We start from the raw sequence: 22,080 nt of genomic DNA on the forward strand, positions 1-22,080 counted from the left end.
ATGTATTAGGTCCCCACTCAGGGTTATCAACACAAAATTGCTGAGTATAAGTGTTTTCAAGAAATCTTGGTACACCTGTGCGTAACTAATAGTCCATCTGATAGATTGGGTCTTCATTCAGAATGATTAACACAGAAATGGTGACTGTGAGTGTTTTCAGAAATTCCACTTGTGACTTTGTGCTCCCCCTCCAGAGTCCCCACTCACCAGATCCCCTCACCCCCACGGGGGTAATGCGCTTATATTTGAGACCACTACGGTTGCTCCACCATCCTCATCCAGGGACCTGGGATGTCCCACCTTCTTTCAGATGTTTTTTCTGATGTACTCTGTGGTAGACTCCTCATAGAGGAAAAAAGATGTAGGCTCCCATAGTGTAGTAAAAATGCTGGGTTTATTAAAAATATACAGCAACTCGGTACAAAAATAGCAAACTTGATAAAAATATATATTAAAATTATTCCTGGAATGCCTTGTTATACCCCACAAGCCGCGCACGGGGCCGTGATTTGTAGTGGGCGGCTAGTGTTAGGATATGCCGGCCTTGCTTTGCAATATTCACCTTAGAGATATATATACTGGGTTAAATTCACTAGTGAAAAACGTCAAGTGAGTGAAGATAAGCTAATTATATGGCGGATCATCTTGCTCAAGTGACTAATAGTTATAAACACTATTCACAGATTTGAAGCTCACTGTTAACTATATTTTATAATCAATTATATTAATTTGTAGTGTATCACATTTGAGTTAAGTACACACCATTAACTGGTACTCTTACCCAAACTAGGGAGTGCCACCATCCCCTTTTCATTATAACACAGTACTAATAAACACCATATTACCAAAAGTTTTGGGATGCCTGCCTTTACACACAGTCTTATGCCCCGTACACACGGTTGGACATTGATCGGACATTCCGACAACAAAATCCTAGGATTCTTTCCAACGGATGTTGGCTCAAACTTGTTTTGCATACACACGGTCGCACAAAGTTGTCGGAATTTCCGATCGCCAAGAACGCGGTGACCTAAACCACGTACGACGAGACTAGAAAAGGCCAGTTCAGAACCAAGCGCGGCAACCAACCCTTTGGGCTCCTTTTGCTAATCTCGTGTTAGTAAAAGTTTGGTGAGAGACCATTCACGCTTTTTCAGACTTGTGGCTTTCAGATCGTTTTCTGCTGTTCAGTTTGTGCTTGTGGGTTTGTATCTGCTCTTCAGTGCGTGCAAGTAAGCTATGCGTGACTTATTTGAGTCATTGTGTTCTTGTTCGTTCGTTACTGTTTTTCAGGTCGCTCTTCACAGGCCTTGCTGTTCTTCAGTGCGTTCTGTTACTTCGTTCTGAGCAGCCGACCGTTTTCTAGCCATGTTGCGTATACGTACTCCTCGTAGAGTTCGTGCTGTGTGGGGGCTTGGTGTTGGGGTCCTGACCTTGACACAAGTCCAGTCCATGAACAGGGTGGGGAGGAGTTCATGGACCAAGAATTGGTTGCTCCAGCGTGACCAGTTCTGTCATATGCCTTTGCTCCGTGAGATCCGCGAGAATAATCCTGATGATTTCAGGAACTTTCTCCGGATGACGGACCCCGTATTTCACCGTTTGTTGGCTTTGCTGACCCCCTATATTAGCAGGCAGGATACCTGCATGAGGCAAGCCATCACTCCGGAGCAGAGGCTCGTCGCTACCCTGCGGTACTTGGCGACGGGGAGAAGCCTGCAGGACTTGAAGTTCTCGACAGGCATCTCCCCCCAGGCTCTGGGAATCATTATCCCAGAGACCTGTTCTGCCATCATACAGGTCCTGCAGAAGGAGTATATGAAGATAAGATGTTTATCCTTTAATATCACATTTTATTGTATTTATTGTTTGATAATATATTGTATTTCTTTCCTCATTCCCGAATTACCATGATTGGAATATGCTGTGTCTTTTGTCCTCATGCATGCTGGATTTTTATGTAATTATTATTTTGCTCCTTCATACATATTTGCCTTCACTTACCTCCCCAGCATGCTCTCCTGGCCCTATATTTACCTCATGTAGTCACATAACAATGTATTTTATCAGCTCCATATTAGTGCTTTACCCCAAACACCCCCTAAAATGTTTTAAAATGTGATTGGTGCTTTAAATTGAGGCAAAGTGCCAGAGGCTTTTTTTGGGGGGGGTCCCAAATCATTTTTAACCCTCCCTCCCCCCAACTGCTAAGTCAGCTGATAACAATTCTATATCTATCCTCAATCATCTATCTGCTGACTTTGCCAAACCCATACACACTATACCCACCTCTTTTGTGGTCAGATGTATGGATGAATTCCCCAAAGCATGTAGTACAAGGGCCTGCCTGAATACTTTCAAATGGTACTGTTTAAAGTTTTTGTATCCTATTATTATCTTGATAGGTAATAGCAGAATTTCCAAATGTGCTGAAATGTGTACAGTGTGTATTTATATCTTTGTATTATGACACTTCTTACCTGTCCAGTGGGCTGCCAATAGTGTAACTAAGGAGGGGCTGTTCAAAGTAATACCCATTATTTAGGCATTCATCTCTCAATGAAGTGGAGAGTGTTACCTGTCCAAGAGCTCCCCCCCCTATAATGTTAGAAATGGCCCATGAGAGGGGGTGGGGGTGGGGGAGGGGGAGGGGGAATCTGATAGGTGTACCTTATACTTTGGTGTTGAAAAATTCCCATTAATAAATGTTATCTTTATGTTGGCCAAGAATGTTTGTGTCTAATCTGCTTTCCATGTTTTAATGTGCAAAAAGACTAATTTTTTTTTGTTTCCTCCACAGTTTCCTTCCACGCCACAGGAATGGCAGACTGTGGCCTCCCACTTTGCCCAGCGGTGGGACTTTCCTAACTGCGGAGGGGCAATTGATGGGAAACACGTCCACATCGTCCCACCACCCAACTCGGGGTCATACTATTATAATTATAAAGGGTTCAATAGTGTTGTGATGTTGGCGGTGGTGTCGGCTAATTATGAGTTCCTGTATGTGGACGTGGGGAAGAATGGACAGATGTCCGATGGTGGAGTCATCGCCCAGACGGAGTTTTACAGGCATCTCCAGAATGGCAGCTTGGACTTGCCACCTTCAGAAGACAATGTGGAAGGACTCCCATTCGTCTTCGTTGCGGATGAAGCCTTTGCGCTGGGGGACCACCTTATGCGGCCATTCCCGATGAGGACCCTCACCCCAGACCAGAGGGTTTTTAATTACCGGCTGGCCAGAGCCAGAAGAGTGGTGGAGAACACATTTGGAATCATGGCCAGCCGGTTCCGCCTATTTCTTACACCCATCCATATGGTGGAGTATAAACTGAATCATATAATCCTGGCGTGCTGTGTTCTACATAACTTTTTACGGCAACATTCTGCCAACTATGCTGGCTCAGTTGGGCCTGAGGCCGGAATTCAAAATGAGTACCCGTGATGTCCGGCTAAGATACCTTGAGTTCTTTGCGGGTAGGGGGGCCATCAATATGCCAGACAATTTGTGAAACCTTGATCAAATAAAAAAAAATTAAGCAAATCTTTGGTGACATTTACTGCTTGTGTTTGTTTTAGCTGACCCTGACCGAAATGTGTCCTGAAAATGGCGTGATTAAGTAACCTTACAAAGCACTGTTGGGTGTTATTTACTAAAGGCAAAGACACTTTGCACTACAAGTGCACTTGAAAATGCACTGAAACTGCACTTGTAGTGCAAAGTGGATTTTCCCTTAGGAAATAACACCCATTGTCACAGAAAACACCAATTAGAGCACCCCAAAAGTGTTGTAGCGTTGAGACAATAATCCACACATTCTTGATTAACAAGCTTTTTAATACCTGCACAATCACATGTGCATTTAGAAAAGGTTTTTAAAACAAACCAACATGTTTGTTGTATAACAATTTTTGTGGTGGCATTATCAAAAATAGAAATGTCCATTTAAGATAAAACAGGCATGTTTCAAAACAACAAGAAAGACACAAATCTTGAACTTACAAAGTTCACATTAGGTAGAACTTGAAGGCAATATCAGACATGAGTATTTAGGAACTGTGTTTGATATTGCGTTCAGATGGGGTGAAGTCAACCCAGGAAAAGCCAAATTTTGAAGATGCACACCAATTTACGAATGTCAACATGTGCTAGCTGCCATCACGGGGGATCAAGGGACGTGTTTTGGGGGAGCAACCCCTTCCTCTCAGCTACTTTAATATTGAGGAAGGGGTTGCACCCCCAAAACGCATCCATTGATCTCCCGTGATGGCAGATAGCACATATTGACACACTGTGTGCATCCTCAAAATTTGGCTTTTCTCAAAATCGCTAAAACATTTTTAACATTGTAGCACACAAAAAACAAAGGGATTTGGAGGGGTTTTAAACTCTCCCCAAAACATCAATGATGTTATTATTTTTTTGAATAACATCATTGATGTTTTTCTTGAGGTTTTCCAATGCTAAATTACACCCCATGATCTCCTCGATAAGGATCTGTGCACTTTCCGAGGTGAAATGCCCTGGATCCACAACATCACGATCACCTAAAAAGATAGAAACCAAAGAAAAAACCATGTATTATAAATATGCCGGCATCCATCTCTTACCTGAGTCTGTGGTCGCAGACACTCCCCTGTTGTGGTGACTAGTTCCACCACGTCTTCTTCCTCCTGCTCTTCTTGTGTTGGGGGTATTTCCCCTTCTTCCCGGGGAGGGGGGTCTCTGGTCTCCTCGGATGAGGGGTGTCCTCCGAGTCTTTTCTCCCCTATGTGAAAAAAAAAAGGTATACTTAGCACACAGATATTTGATGGCAGAACTATAAATATGAAACATTGCTTGGAAGTGGGGTACAATTATCTGTTTTGCAAGAGTTCCAAGATGTAGAATTTTGAGTGTCTTTTGTCAAGCTTCAATACTTTACCTGTTTGGTACAAGCTTCACAGATGGAGACACCCCTATAGTATACACTGGAGCACCTGTGTGGGCCCCCTAATAAAAAGGGTGTTCTTGTGTCCCACACTAGTGCTCCAGTATCCAGATGTGTAAACAGCTGCTGAGTGTCCTCTCCTTACACAGAATATAGTTTGCATTTCATTCTAGTAACAAACCCATCTACACAACCAAATTATTTTCATACAAGTAGGCCCTAAAAAATGTGGGCAAAAGCATATGGCCAAAACAATGGTGTTTTATAGGCCGAAAGAAAAATGTTTGATACGAATGAATAATGTACCCTTGAACATGAAATTTGCCATTTTAAACTGTACAACACTTAAGAAAAGCACATGGAGCAGCACGAATGTAATAAAGACAAAAAGAATAGGAACACAGCACAACTACTTACTTTTTTGCAGCACTCTCCGGATCTTCCTGTACTGCTCGTATTCTCGTAATTTCAGGTCCGACCACTGCTTCCTGAGCTGATCTTTCGATCAACGTACCCCGAAATTCCGGTGCAGACTTTTGACCACTTTCGCCATGATCTTGGCCTTTCGGACATTGGGGTTGGGATATGGTCCATACTTTCTATCATAGTTGGCCTTCTTCAGGATGTCGACCATCTCCAACATCTCCCCAAAGGACATATTTGAGGCCTTAAATCTTCTCCTTCTGGATCCAGACGTTTCCGGATCCGGGCTTTCCTTTTCCTCATTGCTATAATTAGCACGCACCTGCTGTGTCTCCGCCATGTGCTCTTCCCCCCACTGCGCCGAACGAAAAGGGGCAGGGAATAGACTAGAAAGAACGTCAGGGGCGGGTGGAGTTACACGCATGCGCAGTGTGTATAAAGCGTAACACGCGTGCGTAGTACGTACGATCTGTGAGCGGAGGAAGGAGCATCGGAGGCGTCGATCATGAGAACGAAGGTAAGATCTAAACTTGGGACTATACTGCTTCTAAATTGTAGCCTATATTGTAACAAGATTAGGAGAGTTTGGCCTGACATTAGGGTTTGTCTTGTGTTGTTTCTTGTAGAGAAAATGGATGGCTTCAATGACCACGACTGCTGGAGTTGGTGAAGCCGGTGGTCCCCACGGCAACCATCCCCTATTTAAAAACCAAAATTGGTGGCCTGAGGAGCACTTATCTTAGGGAGCGCAAGAAGGTCACGGATTCCCAGAGGTCCGGAGCAGAAGCAGATGACATTTATGTCCCCAGGCTGTGGTACTATGAAAGACTGCGATTTCTGTCAGACCAGACTGAAGTCAGGGAATCCCTCTCTACTCTTCCTTCCACTCTTCCTTCCACCCCAGCTGAGGCTTCCGATGTCCAAGCCGGGACTTCCAGCCAGGGAGAAGTGGAGGAGCCCAGCTTGAGCCAGGTATAGCATTCTTCTACAGATTTCTGTTCAATAAAGAAATGATCTTTACTAGATGTCATTATTGATCACTAATTGCTGATTGAAAAAAGTGTTTGACATATCAATAGACAGTAGTGGGCACCAAAAAATGGGACAAGAATGAAAAATGCTGGGCTCAGAAAGATAGTCTGTTATATTTGTTAACATTCAATTTGCAACAGTCAGGAGGTGAAAATTGTGTGTGATTGATGAATAAAAAACTAAAACTATGTCCCTTTTTCATACACAGGAAGACCTCAGCCAGGAGGAGGCTGTGGAATGTGGCAGCCAGGAGGAGGCGGGGCTAAGTGTCAGCCAGGAGAAGCCTGGGACAAGTCGAAGCCTGAACGAATCACAGGTTCCTCCCCTCCGCCTTCCATACAAAAGAGCGAGGAAGGCGACTCACATGCAGGATTCAGCGCTCAGGCTCATTCAGGAGGCTTCTGCGTCCCTCAGAGCCTTACCCACTCCTGAAGAGGCCTTTGCCTGCATGGCTGCCACAAAACTGCAGGGCATGCAGGAGGGTCAACGCAAACTATGTGAGGACCTTCTTTATAAAGTCCTAAGTAAGGGGGTGAGTGGTGAACTAACACCCAATACCCACCTGAGTGAGTTGGCCCCTCCTCCTCCTCCTGCTGCTGCCACAACTCCACCACCAGAGCCACAGCGTGGAAGGAAGCGTGGAAGGAAGACCAGAGAGTGATTGGCCTGGGTTCAGTCTGGTCTGACAAAAGATGCAGGCTCTTGTATGACCACAGCCTGGGGACACAGATGTCATCTGCTGCTTTCCAGATCTCTGTGACTTCTGGACCAGACTGCACTCCCTTATATATGGACTCCTCAGGCCACCAATTTTGCTTGAAAATAGTGGATGTGTGCCCTGGGGGCCAAAGGCTTCAACCATTTCTACTATTTCTCCAGCGTTGCCTCCCTCTTTGTTTAGTTGTGAGCCCTTAATAAATGCAATTTTTGTTCAATTATACTCTCCTATGTGTGTTTGCATTCAAAAAGGACAGTTTGTTTGTGAGGAGGCAGGTACATTTCAAAATACAATGTGAAATTAACAAGAGACACCAACACCAAGCAATCTCCTACAGATTATAAATAATACAAGATATCAATGGTGTTGTGGTAACTTGACACACAAAACACACACAAAAATATTATAGAGTAAAACACAACAAAAACAACAACACAGCCTGGAAAAAAAAAAAAAAACCCCCAAAAAATACAAAAAGCAGCCACGAAGAAAACCAAAAAAAATTACAAACAACCAAAAACTAATTTGGTCAGATGTGACAAGTCTAAATATATTGAGGGAATCCCAATAAATAATAAAGAAATAAGTTTGTGAGAAGTCTGTGTGAATATGAGCAGCAAAACTATTTCATTCTTCTCACATTATAAAGAAGAAGAGAGTGCGCTGTATTAAACAATTTTTGACATTGCAGCGTGACAAAAGTGCTGTATCCATTCCGAACGCTAATTTTACCCGACCGAGCTGTTCCATCTCGGAATTTCTTCTGAGCATGCGTGGCACTTTGTGCGTCCGAACTGGCCACACACGGTCGGAATTGACGCGATCAGATTTTGTTGTTGGAAAATTTTATAGCCTGCTCTCAAACTTTGTGTGTCGGAAAATGCGATGGAAAATGTCCGAAGGAGCCCACACGGTCAGAATTTCCGACAACACGCTCCGATCAGACATTTTCCATCGGAAAATCCTACCGTGTGTATGGGGCATTAGTCCGTAAGGTTAAATATTGAGTTTGTATATAGGAGCAAGGTTTGGGACTTTGCGTGAAAACATGCAGCCAGGGAGGCAACACAACATAATGAGGTCTGGTGGGTAAACCATATTTGTGACCAATATTTTGCATAATAACGATATACATCCAATATAAAAAAAGTAAAACAAAGAACCTTTAATTCCATAATATAGTACATAATAATATATTGGCATAGCAACATAGTGTTATCACAATAGTAAAATCATAGTGGTCATCCCTAGTTAAATTGAAGTATCCATACTTCATACATCCAACGAGACACCCACTGGGCTCAAGTTAGTTCCCGTAGACACTACACACCATTGAATTGAGATATCTACACAGGAGACTTTAGGTATTATTTTGGTAGTTCATTCTTATTATATACAGTTTCTTCTGTGTTTTCTTTTTGCCTTGATGATCTTTTTCTATTTCACACACTAATTATGTCCCCTGGTTGGTTTATACTAGTCCCTTTCCACCACCTGTCAACTTGTTTCCTGTCCAAGTTTTGTCACTGTACTTACCCATCAATACTTGGTCACATATTAGTATATCCTTTACTAAACCATTAGTCATTATTTTATATACACTTTTTTACACTATATACTATTATATTTTTTATAGATGGGTTTTTTATATGTGGCTCCCACTACCCTTCATTGTCCATGGAGACTGCCTCCCTTGTTGATTATTCCATCCGTGTTATGGGGATCCCCACCTCAGCTCCCGGGGCTGATGACCCCGCCCTCCCCAGCACATTTCCTGACTCATGGCTGGTCTGTAAGTGTGAGTGGGGGACTTACTCTTGTACTACTTCATTTATTTATTACCCTATCTAATATTTACCTTTAATACTCTTATAGACATCTACACCGTATCTTCTCCTGAAGAGTGGCAAATTAGTCACGAAACGTGTCAAGCTATTAGACGCCCCACATATTACTCTTATCTAATATCTACAAAATGCTCTTTTGGATTCTGCCAATCTTAATTTAAATTACATTTTTTACTATGAAGACACACATTAATGAGTCTGGCGTTTCTATGATGTTACTATTGTAATAATACTATGTTGCTATGCCAATATATTATTATATTATTATGTACTATGTTATGGAATTAAAGGTTCTTTGTTTTACTTTATTATATTGGATGTATATGCAAGATATTGGTCACAAATATGGTTTACCCACCAGACATCATTAAGTTGTGTTGCCTCCCTGGTTGAATGTTTCACACAAAGTCTCAAACCTTGCTCCTATATACCTCAAATGTTGGGGATGGAGGTACAATCAAATGTCCTCATATAAAGTCCCAAACCACACTTTTTCTCTTCTTCTCGTTGTCAATATTGAGTTGGCCCACTCTTTGCAGCTATAACAACTTCAACTCTTCTGGGAAGGCGGTACACAAGTTTTAGGAGTGTGTCTATGGCAATGTTTGACTATTCTTCCAAAAGCGCATTTGTGAGGTCAAACACTGATGTGGACGAGAAGGCCTGGCTCGCATTCTCCGCTCTAATTCACTCAAAAGGTGTTCTACTGGGTTGAGGCCAGGACCAGTCAAGTTCCTTCTCCCCAAACTCGCTCATCTATGTCTTTATGGACCTTGCTTTGTGCACTGGTCTGAATCATTTGGTGGAGGGGGGATTGAATTAGAGTGGAGACTGCGAGCCAGGCCTTACCGTTCACATTAGTGCCTGACCTCACAAATGTGCTTCTGGAAGGAGGATGGTCAAACATTCCCATAGACACACTCCTAAACCTTGTGGACAGCCTTCCCGGAAGAGCTGAAGCTGTTATAGCTGCAAAGGGTGGGCCAACTCAATATTGAACCCTATGGACTAAGGCTGGGATGCCATTAAAGTTCATGTGCGTGTAAAGGCAGGCGTCCCAATATAGTGTATTAACATTTCTGATGGTTAATGAAGTTCCTTTTAACTATTCTAGACCTGTTCCTATGCTAAAACAATGGCCCCTCGTTACCTTACAATTTTTTTACTTTTTTTTCTTTAAAGAAATAAATAAAACACAAGTGGAAAAAAAGTTTATGTAGTTTTATACAAATAATAATTAAATATTAATTTTAACACAAATACAAACAATACTAAATGAAATAAAATAAATGACAATAAATACACCCTGCAAAACACACTAATGCCGCGTACACACGATCGGACATTCCGACAACAAAATCCTTGATTTATTTCCAGCAGATGTTGGCTCAAACTTGTCTTGCATACACACGGTCACACAAATGTTGTTAGAAATTCCGAACGTCAAGAACGCGGTGATGTACAACACGTACGATGAGCCGAGAAAAATGAAGTTCAATAGCCAGTGCGGCTCTTCTGCTTGATTCCGAGCATGCGTGGAATTTTGTGCGTCAGAATTGTGTACACACGATCGGAATTTCCGACAATGGATTTTTTTTGTCGGAAAATATGAGAACCAGCTCTCAAATTTTTGTTGTCGGAAATTCCGACAAAAAATGTCCGATGGAGCCTCCACATGGTCGGAATTTCCGATAACAAGCTCCCATCGAACATTTGTTGTCGGAATGTCCGATTGTGTGTACGCGGCAAAACACTCTCTAAGGGTCCTTTCACACTGGGGGGGTTTGCAGGCGCTATTGTGCTAATAATAGCGCCTGCAAACCGACCCGAAACAGCCGCTGCTTTAATTCCAGTGTGAAAGCCGAGCGATGCGCTGGCAGAACGGTAAAAAAAGTCCTGCCAGCAGCATCTTCGGAGTCGTGAAGGAGCGGAGTGTATACCGCTCCTGCCCATTGAAATCAATGGGACGGCGCGGTTATACCGCCGGCAAAGCGCCTCTGCTGAGGCGCTTTGCGGTGGCTTTAACCCTTTCTCGGCCGCTAGCAGGGGGGTAAAACCGCCCCGCTAGCGGCCGCATACCGACGGTAAAGCGTCGCTTACAATAGCGGCGCTTTACCGTCTACAACGCCCCCGCCCCAGTGTGAAAGGGCTCTAAATAAAGAAAAAAGTAGATTTTTTTTACTCATTGAGCAATAAGTATAGTCAGGACCTTTTGTGGTAAAAATCCATTTCTTTAAAAATACTCTGGTGATCTATATACTTTAGGGTACATTTACACCTCTCAGTTGTGATGCACTGCCATAACACACAAGCTAACAGACACGTTATAATCATTACCTTTTTTTGGTGCAATTCAATTTTGATGGTACCCTAGCACGCTAGGGCCATGTATCTCCGACAAACATTTATTTTAGTGCACCACAACACGTGAAATAGCACTACTCTTACTGTGGTGCCTTGTTTTGGAAAAATAGTTTGTGTTCTTTTTTTTGCTTGAGGTGATTGTAGCCGTATGGTGCACTTGAGTACTGTCCATTCCTTTTTTTTATAATGCATTAAAACAATGCACTCCTTATATTTCAGGAAACATAAAACCATTTCTCCTATCTCTTGATTGGTGGTTATACGATCGAAAAGGATCTCTACATTTGAAGCAGACGGCCAGTTGCCTCCAATAGTACATTTAAGCAACATTTTTCACTCCAATAATCACATGACACAAAGGGTGGAGCCTATACAAGGAGGCATCATCATTTCGATGTTCCTGGCACAAAATCAATAAATACAGCTTTGCCAAAAATTCCATCACATGTGTGCTGCCTTGTACAGCCCGACCTTCTCTTCTCTCTTGCAGAACTCCAAAAACCGCCACCACCTAGCAGACCACAAACTTGTTCAGTAGCAGCAAAAAGGCAATTGATTTAAAAAAATCCTGCAATACAGTGCATTCTAAGCATGGAAAAAAAAATTCCCAACACTGCCTGATTAAAGTTGAAAATGTCAGTTCAAAGTTAAATTGTGGTGATAGCGGCATCCATAAAAGCAAAGATCAGTGGGATCCCCTGTGAATATAATCACGTCACAAAACGCCTTTTTCTCCAGGACATCTTACCGGGGGGTTCACACTCATTTTACGAGATCTATTGTGCTTTACATTTCATGTTCTATTTACTGGAAATGTGTATTTGAAGAATCAATTTATTTTAGCAAGGCACGATGGACACACAGCGTGGAATAATTGCTCTGCTCTAGGCAGTAAGTGAAATTCACAGATGTAGAGAAATCAGGATAAGAGTAAAAATCTGTTAATGATCAAAAAGTGTTGCAACTGAAGGTTCAGTGACTCAGTCTACATGTATACCAACACTATACAAAAAGTGATTATTCAGCTATTCACAGAGACTGCACTATTGATTCTAAATAACAAAGAGCGCTATATAAATCTCAGTGGCTGGGAAAATTGATTTTCCTTCTTCCATTTCTTGCCTTGAAGTTACTCTAGGCTTTTAATCTTTCATCGGTGCAACTTTCCAATTCTTCTGGCAAATGCACAAATAATTAAAAGTTCATAACAAAACATACATATTGAAAAGAAATCTTGCTTTCATAGCAAAGAAAAAAAAATAAATCAACGTTGATAACTGAACCCCATGTAGCATTGTCTGGAGTTTTAATATGTGAGAAGATTTTTTAAAATACAGAATATGAAAGGATACAGATCACATTTCTTCATATGAAATACACTGATATGGTTGGGAGGAAAAAAAGAGACCTCTGGGAAAACATAATTTCTATTGAGGACATACATTCCAGACAGCGGATTAATTTTTATTATCAATAAGATTTGTTTCTCGAATGATAAAATTTTACCTGGAACATTTGTTTAACAGTATTTGAAGTTACAGGATTAGAATGAAAAATATATGTATGTATTTCGCCTGTATTAGTGGCTCGACATTTGGGGATGGTCCCAGCAGAGATACAGTATATTCCATATACTGGATCTTAGAGTAAATGTATCATTCTGAAACTTTAATCCATAAAAATATTTTACTTTGGTAATATAGCCAATTGCTATATGCCCAATCTGTAGTTGCAGGTAGTACACACTCTCTCTTTTTAAAGGAAATCTGGCATATAAGGCAAAATTACAGAATTGCTCAGCATAAAGAAAATGTTTTATTTTTTTTTGGCAAGGCTGAGTAGTTAACAGAGAAAATAAGTGGCTATTCTCTTTCAGAAATACAGATACTCCTCGTTTAATGACTTACCTGTTTAACGACTGCTCGGACTTACGACCAGCTCTCCCAACCTGAACGACATGCTATACATCATTGTATTGTACAGTACAGTACAAAATTTTCATTTGTATTCTGTACTTATGCAAATTAAAACAAGGTTATTGAGCTGGAGTTTTGTGTTTAGACCTTTTTTTCATACTATAGTACAGTACAGTCGTTAAGAATGCTTAAAATATTGATTTCTTGTGACTCCTCATTTAACAACCAATTTGTTTAATGACCTGGTCGTTGGAATGGAACTTGGTCGATAAGTGAGGAGTACCTGTATACTGAAAGCAATTATTATGCAGAAATCTAAAATTCACAAAAAAAGTGACAGAACATTGCTTATATCTTTTAAATTAGACTTAGATGTCTGCCCCCAAATATATATGAAATTATGAATATAAACATTTTAAATGTATATTTTTTCCAGTTTAATAAAAAAAATAATAGCAACATTATATTAACTAAATAGTGGAGGATAAATAAAAGCATGAGCATGTCAATATGAAATCTCATACCCTTGAATACAGTCCTGTTCTACCTATAACAATCTATTTAAAACATTTTAGCACTGAACAGCTATCCTATGTGTAAAAATACAGAGCTATAATGCATACTAAGAAAGTCTAGAATTTGCATGTACAAACAGGGGTTTGATGTTTGATTTTGGTGCCTATTTTGAAATCTTTACCACCTTTGCAGAAAAGCTGCTTGAAGATAGACCTTGTAGCACTACTCTGCATCTGCACACTTCAACATGGCAGCTCCTAGAGTGAACTTTAAAATCACACTGTAAAATACCTAATGGGAATATGATACTCAGTATGGGAATATGAACCTAAGTCTTTTGGGTTCATTTTAAATAATGAGTTTAGGAGAACAAAACACAATACAGTATTTAAATGGAGCAACATTTTTTTTTAAGGGTTAGGTTTCATTGTTGTTTGTATATGCCTTGCACAGACCTCTAGAAGATGCCAGTAATATAAAAATGATTTTTAATATCATTATTATTTTTATTTTTAATAATAATAATAGTAACCTGAAGAAGAAGAATAAAAACAATGTGGATGAAAACAGAGATGTACAATTCCAATCTAAATTCCAACAGACTGAAAAAAAAGTAAAAAGGCAAATAAAAATAAAAGTAATCCACGAAAGTAATGTATTTTGTAAAAATCCAGGTTACAAGAACTAAAGCTGGAAAAACACAGCCATGTGTATAAAGCAACTCCTCCTAATACTCTCATGTTCCTTATACATAGTACAACATATATGAAAAAAAATCCTATTAAGGAAATGTGTTTGTTCTAAGAAACTGCTGATCTTTAAGTTTAGGCAAGAGCAAAATTAAAAAGCATCATAAAACACTCTCTATAGAGAATTGACCAAAACCTATATTTTAAAACATTAAATATTGGATTGTACAAAGATTATTTATGAAAATAATTTACTAAAGCAAATCTCTGCAGTTATACATCACGACCAGTGCTTAAATAAAATAAAAAGAAATAAAAGTTGTTATCTAATTGGTCTGTCTATGATATTTCTGTTGCCAATATGTTATCATGAAAGTTCACATATCTTAGTAGGGGCACTAGGAATGAGCGTAGTGATTTTAGTGAAATTTTGCCAAAGTGGAAACTCTCAATTTTTTTTCTTTATTTAAAGGGTGAGTTTCTTGTGAGGGAAATATTTAGCCTGGGTTCACACTAGAACACACAGCAGCTCACAGCAGGAGTCTGATGCGTCTCCATTCACCGGTTCAAGTTCAATTTCAGCCCAAATTTTGGGCTGAATTCGGACCTGAAACGGACCAAAAGACGCACAGGGCTCCTGTGCAATTCACACCAGAGCCACTGCAGAGATGTGTGAGGCGGCTCCATAGAGAGCCGGTCACAATCTCCTGCTATGCAAATTGGATGTGGGGAAACCCGCCTTAAATTCATATAGGTGCGAACCCAGCCTTAAGGTAGTTTATTTCATGTAATGTTCTTTGTCTTCATGTTTTTGTGTATTTTTGGGTGTATTTGATTGTTAGTTGTGTACTATTGCTTTATTTTTTTTATTTTACAATGTACTTCTTTTTCATTGCCTTTATTTTTTTAAGCGTCAACCTCTTGGATCATCTTTGCAAAGCTTATTAATGATGGTTTCTTAGTATGGTCAGCATTTCACAGGAAATTGTATTTGATGGTTTTACCGACAATATTTTTAATGTTTTGGAATAAAATTTATATTTTTATATAATTTTGTGTGTTTGTTCCTCTCTGGTACCAGTAAAGTCTGATTACTATAGTTTTTTTTGTAGATAATGGTTAAGATGGATGAGGTACCTTTACAATAGCCAAAAACCTCTTTTTTGTTACATTTATTTTTTAAGGTAAAATGATGAGGTAATGCTGGGATGTATGTTAGTTTAAACGAAGAAGTAAAAAATATATTAAACTAATTAAAATGCACTGACAAAAGTGGCTTAATGAAAGGGGGGTGGATGGATGCAGACCACATGCATAGGGAGATGGATGAGATGCAGACACCTGCAGTGCTGAGGATACCTTGATTGGGCGTATGAAACCCAGAAGTACAGCCATGACAATGGAATTTCCTCCGTGGCCATGTCTGTGTCACTTGTGGTGCATGCACAGGCAGGACAGTGTTTGGAGGAGTTCTCACCTCTCCATGAGTTTTTGGCTCAAGAACAGATTAAGGATAGTTGAAATGAGCTTTTAAAGGAGCCATTTAAAGCCTGTTTCACCCTCAAAAACAACCGTCTTTTGCCCTCTCTATTGAGCCCCCAACAGTTCACCAAAATTACAACAATTTGCTAAAATCTCAGGTTTTTTACTGAAATTTCAGGGATATGAAGACCTCTAATTTCATCCATCCCCAAGGAACACCCAATAGGGAACCATCTAACAATTAAATAGGCTGAAAACATTTATTTGGAAAATGTACCTGAATATAGGCAAATGCACATGTTGTCATCAGTAACAACCCGAAGCACTGAACAGGAGACTGCAAAAAAAGAAAGGTTTACCACCTTTAAATGTAAAAAGTTCTCATACTGAATGTATACTTCTAACTCAAATATTGTACATGTAAACGCTTTACTAACTTTACTATCTTTGCTGCACATTTATATGGTGAGTTAATACATAGGGCAAAAGGACCTGTTCATGTAACATACAGTTATGCCGCATACATACGAGTGGACTTTTCGACCAGACTGGTCCGACAGGCCGAGTCAGTCGGACAATTCAACCATGTGTGGGCTTCATCGGACCTGCAGCGGACTTTTTCTGTCGAAAATCTGACGGACTTTAGTTTTGGAACATGTTTCAAATCTTTGCGTCGGAACTCTGCCAGCCCCAGTTCCTATAGAAAAATCCGCTCGTCTGTATGGTAGTCCGACAGACGAAAACTGACGCTAGGGCAACTATTGGCTACTGGCTATGGACTTCCTTATTTTAGTCCGGGCGTACGTCTTGGTACGTCATCACGTACGAATCCGTCGGACTTTGGTGTGATCATGTGTAGCCAAGTCCGTTCGTTGGGAAAGTCCATCGGAAGTCCGTCGAAGGTCCGTCGAATAGTCCGTCGGACCAGTCCAGTCGAGTCGAGTCCGCTCGTGTGTATGCGGCATAAGGTGCAGTAGAAAATAATTCCCCTCAATCTGATAGCTTGATTGTATGATATACACATCAGCATTCTTTAATAAACAGCTCTTGTTCAGAACTTAAAGAACAACAATTTAACTTAAAGAAATCTAAAAACAAAGACTAAACAGCTGCAATTCAGTAATATTAAAAATAGCGTAGAAAAAACTTTTTGAAAGAGAAATGGAACTTTCAGAGGTGTTGAGACCTACGTTCAAAATGATTCACCAAAACATTTTTATATTAAAAAATACTTTTTTATGATAAATTCAAAACAAAAACAAAAATAAACTTTTGTAATAAAAACAGCGTAGCGCTCCTAGGAGCGCTACCCTTTTTTTTATGATTTATATATTTTTTTACATACTTTTTTATATCAAATTACTTATTACTGACCCCCCCCATCAACAGCCACTGTGCCCATCAATTGCAGCCATTGTGCCCATCAAACACAGCCACTGTGCCCATCATATGCAGCCACTTGTGCCCATCATATGCAGCCACTTGTGCCATCATATGCAACAACTTGTGCCCATCAAATGCAGCCACTTGTGCCCTTAAAATGCAGCCACTTGTGCCCATCATATGCAGCCACTTGTGCCCGTCATATGCAGCCATTGTGCCCATAATATGCAGCCACTGTGCCCATCAAAAACAGCCACTGTGCCCATCATATGCAGCCATTGTGCCCATCAAACGCAGCCACTGTGCCCATCAAATGCAGCCACTTGTGCCCCTCATATGCAGCCACTTGTGACCGTCAAATGCAGTCACTTGTGCCCAGTATATGCAGCCACTTGTGCTCATCATATGCAGCCACTTGTGCCCATCATATGCAGCCACTCATGCCCATCAAATGCAGCCACTTGTGCCCATCAAATGCAGCCACTTGTGCCCATCAAATGCAGCCACTTGTGCCCGTTAAATGCAGCCACTTGTGCCCTTAATATGCAGCCACCTCCTCTCCAGCATGTGTCTCCTCCACTGAGTCCGCTCCCCTTCCTAAGAGTCAAGCATCCAAAAGGTTGGCCTGGTGCTTTGGCCAATCAGGAACCAGGTCTAACACCCTGCCTCCTGATTGGCGGGGAGGAAGGTTAGTGTGAAAATAGCAAAAATGAATTTGCTATCGTCACACAATTGGGCGGGAACAGGGCACACTCTCTGTGCCCCGAGCCTACCCTATTTTGAAGCCTATTAGAGCCTTCAGTACCACTCCTTCCCGCCCCGCCATAGGAATCCATGCATCCGGCGTCCTGAAAGGGGCCCCGGGCGCATGGATGGGGGGGGCGGCGCCCATGCACTGTGCACGGGCCACCACTGTTTATATGTGATCTATTCCTGCAGTGCAGCATTTATAAACTGGTAACTGGATACATCCAAAATATAGATAATGATAACCTGATAATTATAGTCTTATATTTTACAATGAATGAATGACTAAACATTTCCATCTAAGTAGAAACATGGACACTATCAGTGTGATTACAAGGGTATCCTAATGTCAAATACAGTATGTTATGTCATTTTTTTTGATTTGCTGTTGCTTATGGTAATTGTGGTAAAGCCTGTGTTGAAAAACAATTAACAACTATGTGCTTCATGAGTAAAATCTTTTGGAAGGGTGATAATCAGCTATGCAAACAGAGGGATTGTTTCACTGTGTAGATACTCTATTTAAAAATGCACTGGAATACTGTTTTACAAAATATTTTCATCATGTGTCTTGCAAAGACTTCTTAAATTTTGTAGGAAAAGATCAAAATCTTCATTGCACTGGGGGGGGGGGGGATGGGGCAGGTAATAGCAAAAATAAATCTGAGCTAGATAAAACCAGGGACAGATTGTTAATTAAAGCTAATATGCCACCGAGTCCCCCCAGAAAAACTCAATGTGGTGTTAAACAAATGGTTGCACCAATGTGCTGCCAGTACCATCAGGTGTCAGACTATTAAGCCTTAACTCTATAATTCAAGAAGATTGCCTACAAGTGTCTGCATATACATATTGTATAAACTATATTGTCAATATACTGTATATACTATATTGTCAAAAGTATTGGACCGCCTGCCTTTACACGCACATGAACTTTAATGGCATCCCAGTCTTAGTTCATAGGGTTCAACATTCAGTTGGCCCACCCTTTGCAGTTATAAGAGCATCAACTTATCTGGGAAGGCTGTTCACAAGGTTTAGGAGTGTGTCTATGGGAATGTTTGATCATTCTTCCGGAAGCACATTTGTGAGGTCAGGCACTGATGTTGGAGGAGAAGGCCTGGCTCACAGTCTCCACTCTAATTCATCCCAAAGGTGGTTTATCGAATTGAGGTCAGGACTCTGTGCCAAATCATTTGGTGGAGGGGGGATTATGGTATGGGGTTGTTTTTCAGGGGTTGGGCTTGGCCCCTTAGTTCCAGTGAAGGGAACTCTTAAGGCATCAGCATACCAAGACATTTAGGATAATTTCATGCTCCCAACTTTGTGGGAAGAGTTCTGGGATAGCCCCTTCCTGTTCCAACATGACTGCACACTAGTGCACAAAGTAAGGTCCATAAAGACATGGATGAGTGAGTTTGGGGTGGAGGAACTTGACTGGCCTGCACAGAGTCCTGACCTCAACCTGATAGAACTCCTTTGGAATGAATTAGAGCAGAGACTGCGAGCCAGGCCTTTTCGTCCAACATCAGTACCTGACCTCACAAATGTGCTTCTGGAAGAATGGTCAAACATTCCCATAGACACACTCCTAAACCTTGTGGACAGCCTTCCCAGAAGAGTTGAAGATGTTATAGCGGAAAAGGGTGGGCTAACTCAATATTGAACCCTATGGACGAAGACTGGGATGCCATTACAGTTCATGTAAAGGCAGGCGTCCCAAAACTTTTGACAATATAGTATGTGAAATGCCAGTTTTTTTTAAATAAACACAATTTTCTCCAGGTCAACTACTGTGCATGCTTTAAATTTTAAAAACTATTTTACTTTGTGAGAGGGTCTGCTTTCACTACAATCACCTGATAAGCCTCAAACCTCCATACAGACTTCAGTGACAAGTGGTAAACCCATCACATAAACAGGTGGATAGTGATTCTGGGAAGCTCCTTAATAAAACAAGTACTGTTGCCATGAATGTACAGAAGAGACCTTTGAATTATTTGGCAGGTTTAGAGAACCAAAGCTTTTTGGAGATTGGAATACAAATTTCAAACTGAGAAGCAATTACATATTGTATGTATATAATTTACATAGTGAAAGTGATGGTTCCTTTAAAACTGCTTCTCCTGAACAGGAAACCTGCAGTTTAAAATGGTAATTAAATATAACAAGAGTGGATGTGCTTCTGCATCTAGCGCCTCTGTGTACAAGCCCAAGAGTTCACAAATCAGATAACTCATCATGTTATTGGATGCCCTTCTAAATCCAGTGCCTGTTTAGACAGCCCTGCAGTTCACAAAACATTGCAATACTTAATGTCCCTCTACATGCAGCCTGTTTATCAGTGTCAGCACTCCCTGTGAAGATGTTTTTCTGCTTCCCTCCCTCAGCATCTCTGATGAAACAAAGGTAGATGTACAAGTAATCTGCAGCCAGGTGAGTGACCTTCTACTGTCTTAACTGGTGTGTAGGCAGTCAGACCAGAGCCTAATAATATGCAGCTTTTCCAGAACCCCTTTAAACTGCTACCAGAGTACTCTATTTCCACTGGGGTGACTCTTTGTCCATGGGGTTTGGATCCCTCCAGTCATTTGCCTGTGTTACCAGAGCTACTCAGGACTTCACTGCGAGGGACATTGTCTATAAGGATAGTCACAAGTACAGTGGCAAAATAATTATTTGATCCCCTGCAGATTTTGTAAGTTTGCCCACTTACAAAGAAATGAAGGGTCGATAATTGTTATCATAAGTGTATTTTAAATGATGGAGACAGAATATTAACCCAAAATCCAGTAGAAAAACACATGATACATATCTTATAAATTGAGTTGCAGTTCAGTGAGTAAAATAATTATTTGATCCCCAAACAAAACATAACTTAGTACTTGGTAGAGAAACCTTGTTGGCAAGCACAGAGGTGAGACGTTTCTTCTAGTTGGTAACCAGGTTTGCACACATTTTAGGGGGGGTTTTGGTCCACACTTCTGTACAGATCTTCTCTAAATCCTTAAGGTTTCTTGGCTCTCGCTTGGCAACTCGAAGTTTCAGCTGCCTCCATACATTTTCTATAGGATTAAAGTGGATGTAAACCCAATGTCATCCTTTCTAAACTACTGCCATAGGGGTTATCTATAAGGATATACATGCCTCCTGCATGTATCTTTACCTGTCAAATGTCTCCCCTCTGTCTGTTATGAGAGCTGAAAAACTGCAGATTCTGTGGGCGGGTCTGTTGCCTGGAGCTCGGTGGGTGGAGTCATGATGTCAGTAGACTCCCCGCCCACCTCTACACTCCCCTTGTCAATATGCATTTCTAACACTGAACTTCTGCTGAACTTCTGCTATGATCTCTAACATCCAGTGAAAAGACAGGAAAGTAACCACATGACTTCAGCATGCCAAATCATGCTGAGGTGTGGAACAGCCAATCCTTGCAGAGCTGCTGAAGAAAGGAGTGGGGGAGGGAATTAAAAAATACTGCCTCTCACTGAACAATAAAAGGGGATTGCTCAGAGATGGATTAACTCTGTGTGGCAAGACTGGGCTCAAATGATAGGAAATCTTATACTCTACAGTATGATATAAAAAAAAAAAAAGAATTTTCGGGTTTACATCCACTTTAAGGTCTAGAGACTGTCTAGGCCACTCCATGCCCTTAGTGTGCTTCTTCTTTAGCCACTCCTTTGTTGCCTTTGCGGTATGTTTTGGGTCATTGTCATGCTGGAGGACCCAGCCACGACCCATCTTTAGTGTTCTGGCTGAGGGAAGAAGGTTCTCATCCAAGATTTTACAATATATGGCCCCGTCCATTGGCCTCTCAATGCGGCAAAGTCTGCCTGTACCTTTAGTAGAGAAACAGCCCCAAAACATAATGTTTCCACCTCTGCTCTTGACTGGTGGTGGGATGGTGTTCGTAGGGTCATAGTCTGCATTTTTCTTCCTCCAAACACAGTGAGTCGAGTTAATGCCAAAGAGCTAAATTTTGGTCTCATCTGACCACAGCACTTTCTCTCAATCCTTCTCTAAATCATTTAG

At 41.0% G+C, this 22,080-nt stretch overlaps 1 protein-coding gene across 1 annotated transcript in view; it reads right to left on the reverse strand.

Moving 5' to 3' along the window:
• Positions 1-22,080, reverse strand: part of LOC141140706 (bifunctional protein GlmU-like) — a 138,584-nt gene that overhangs the window by 114,228 nt on the left and 2,276 nt on the right. The window contains exon 2 of the mRNA XM_073628144.1: positions 16,193-16,252. Coding sequence (XP_073484245.1) covers positions 16,193-16,252 — 60 coding nt within the window. The remainder of the gene's footprint in view (positions 1-16,192; positions 16,253-22,080) is intronic.

Source organism: Aquarana catesbeiana, linkage group LG04, assembly GCF_042186555.1.
Source record: "Aquarana catesbeiana isolate 2022-GZ linkage group LG04, ASM4218655v1, whole genome shotgun sequence".
NCBI lineage: Eukaryota > Metazoa > Chordata > Amphibia > Anura > Ranidae > Aquarana > Aquarana catesbeiana.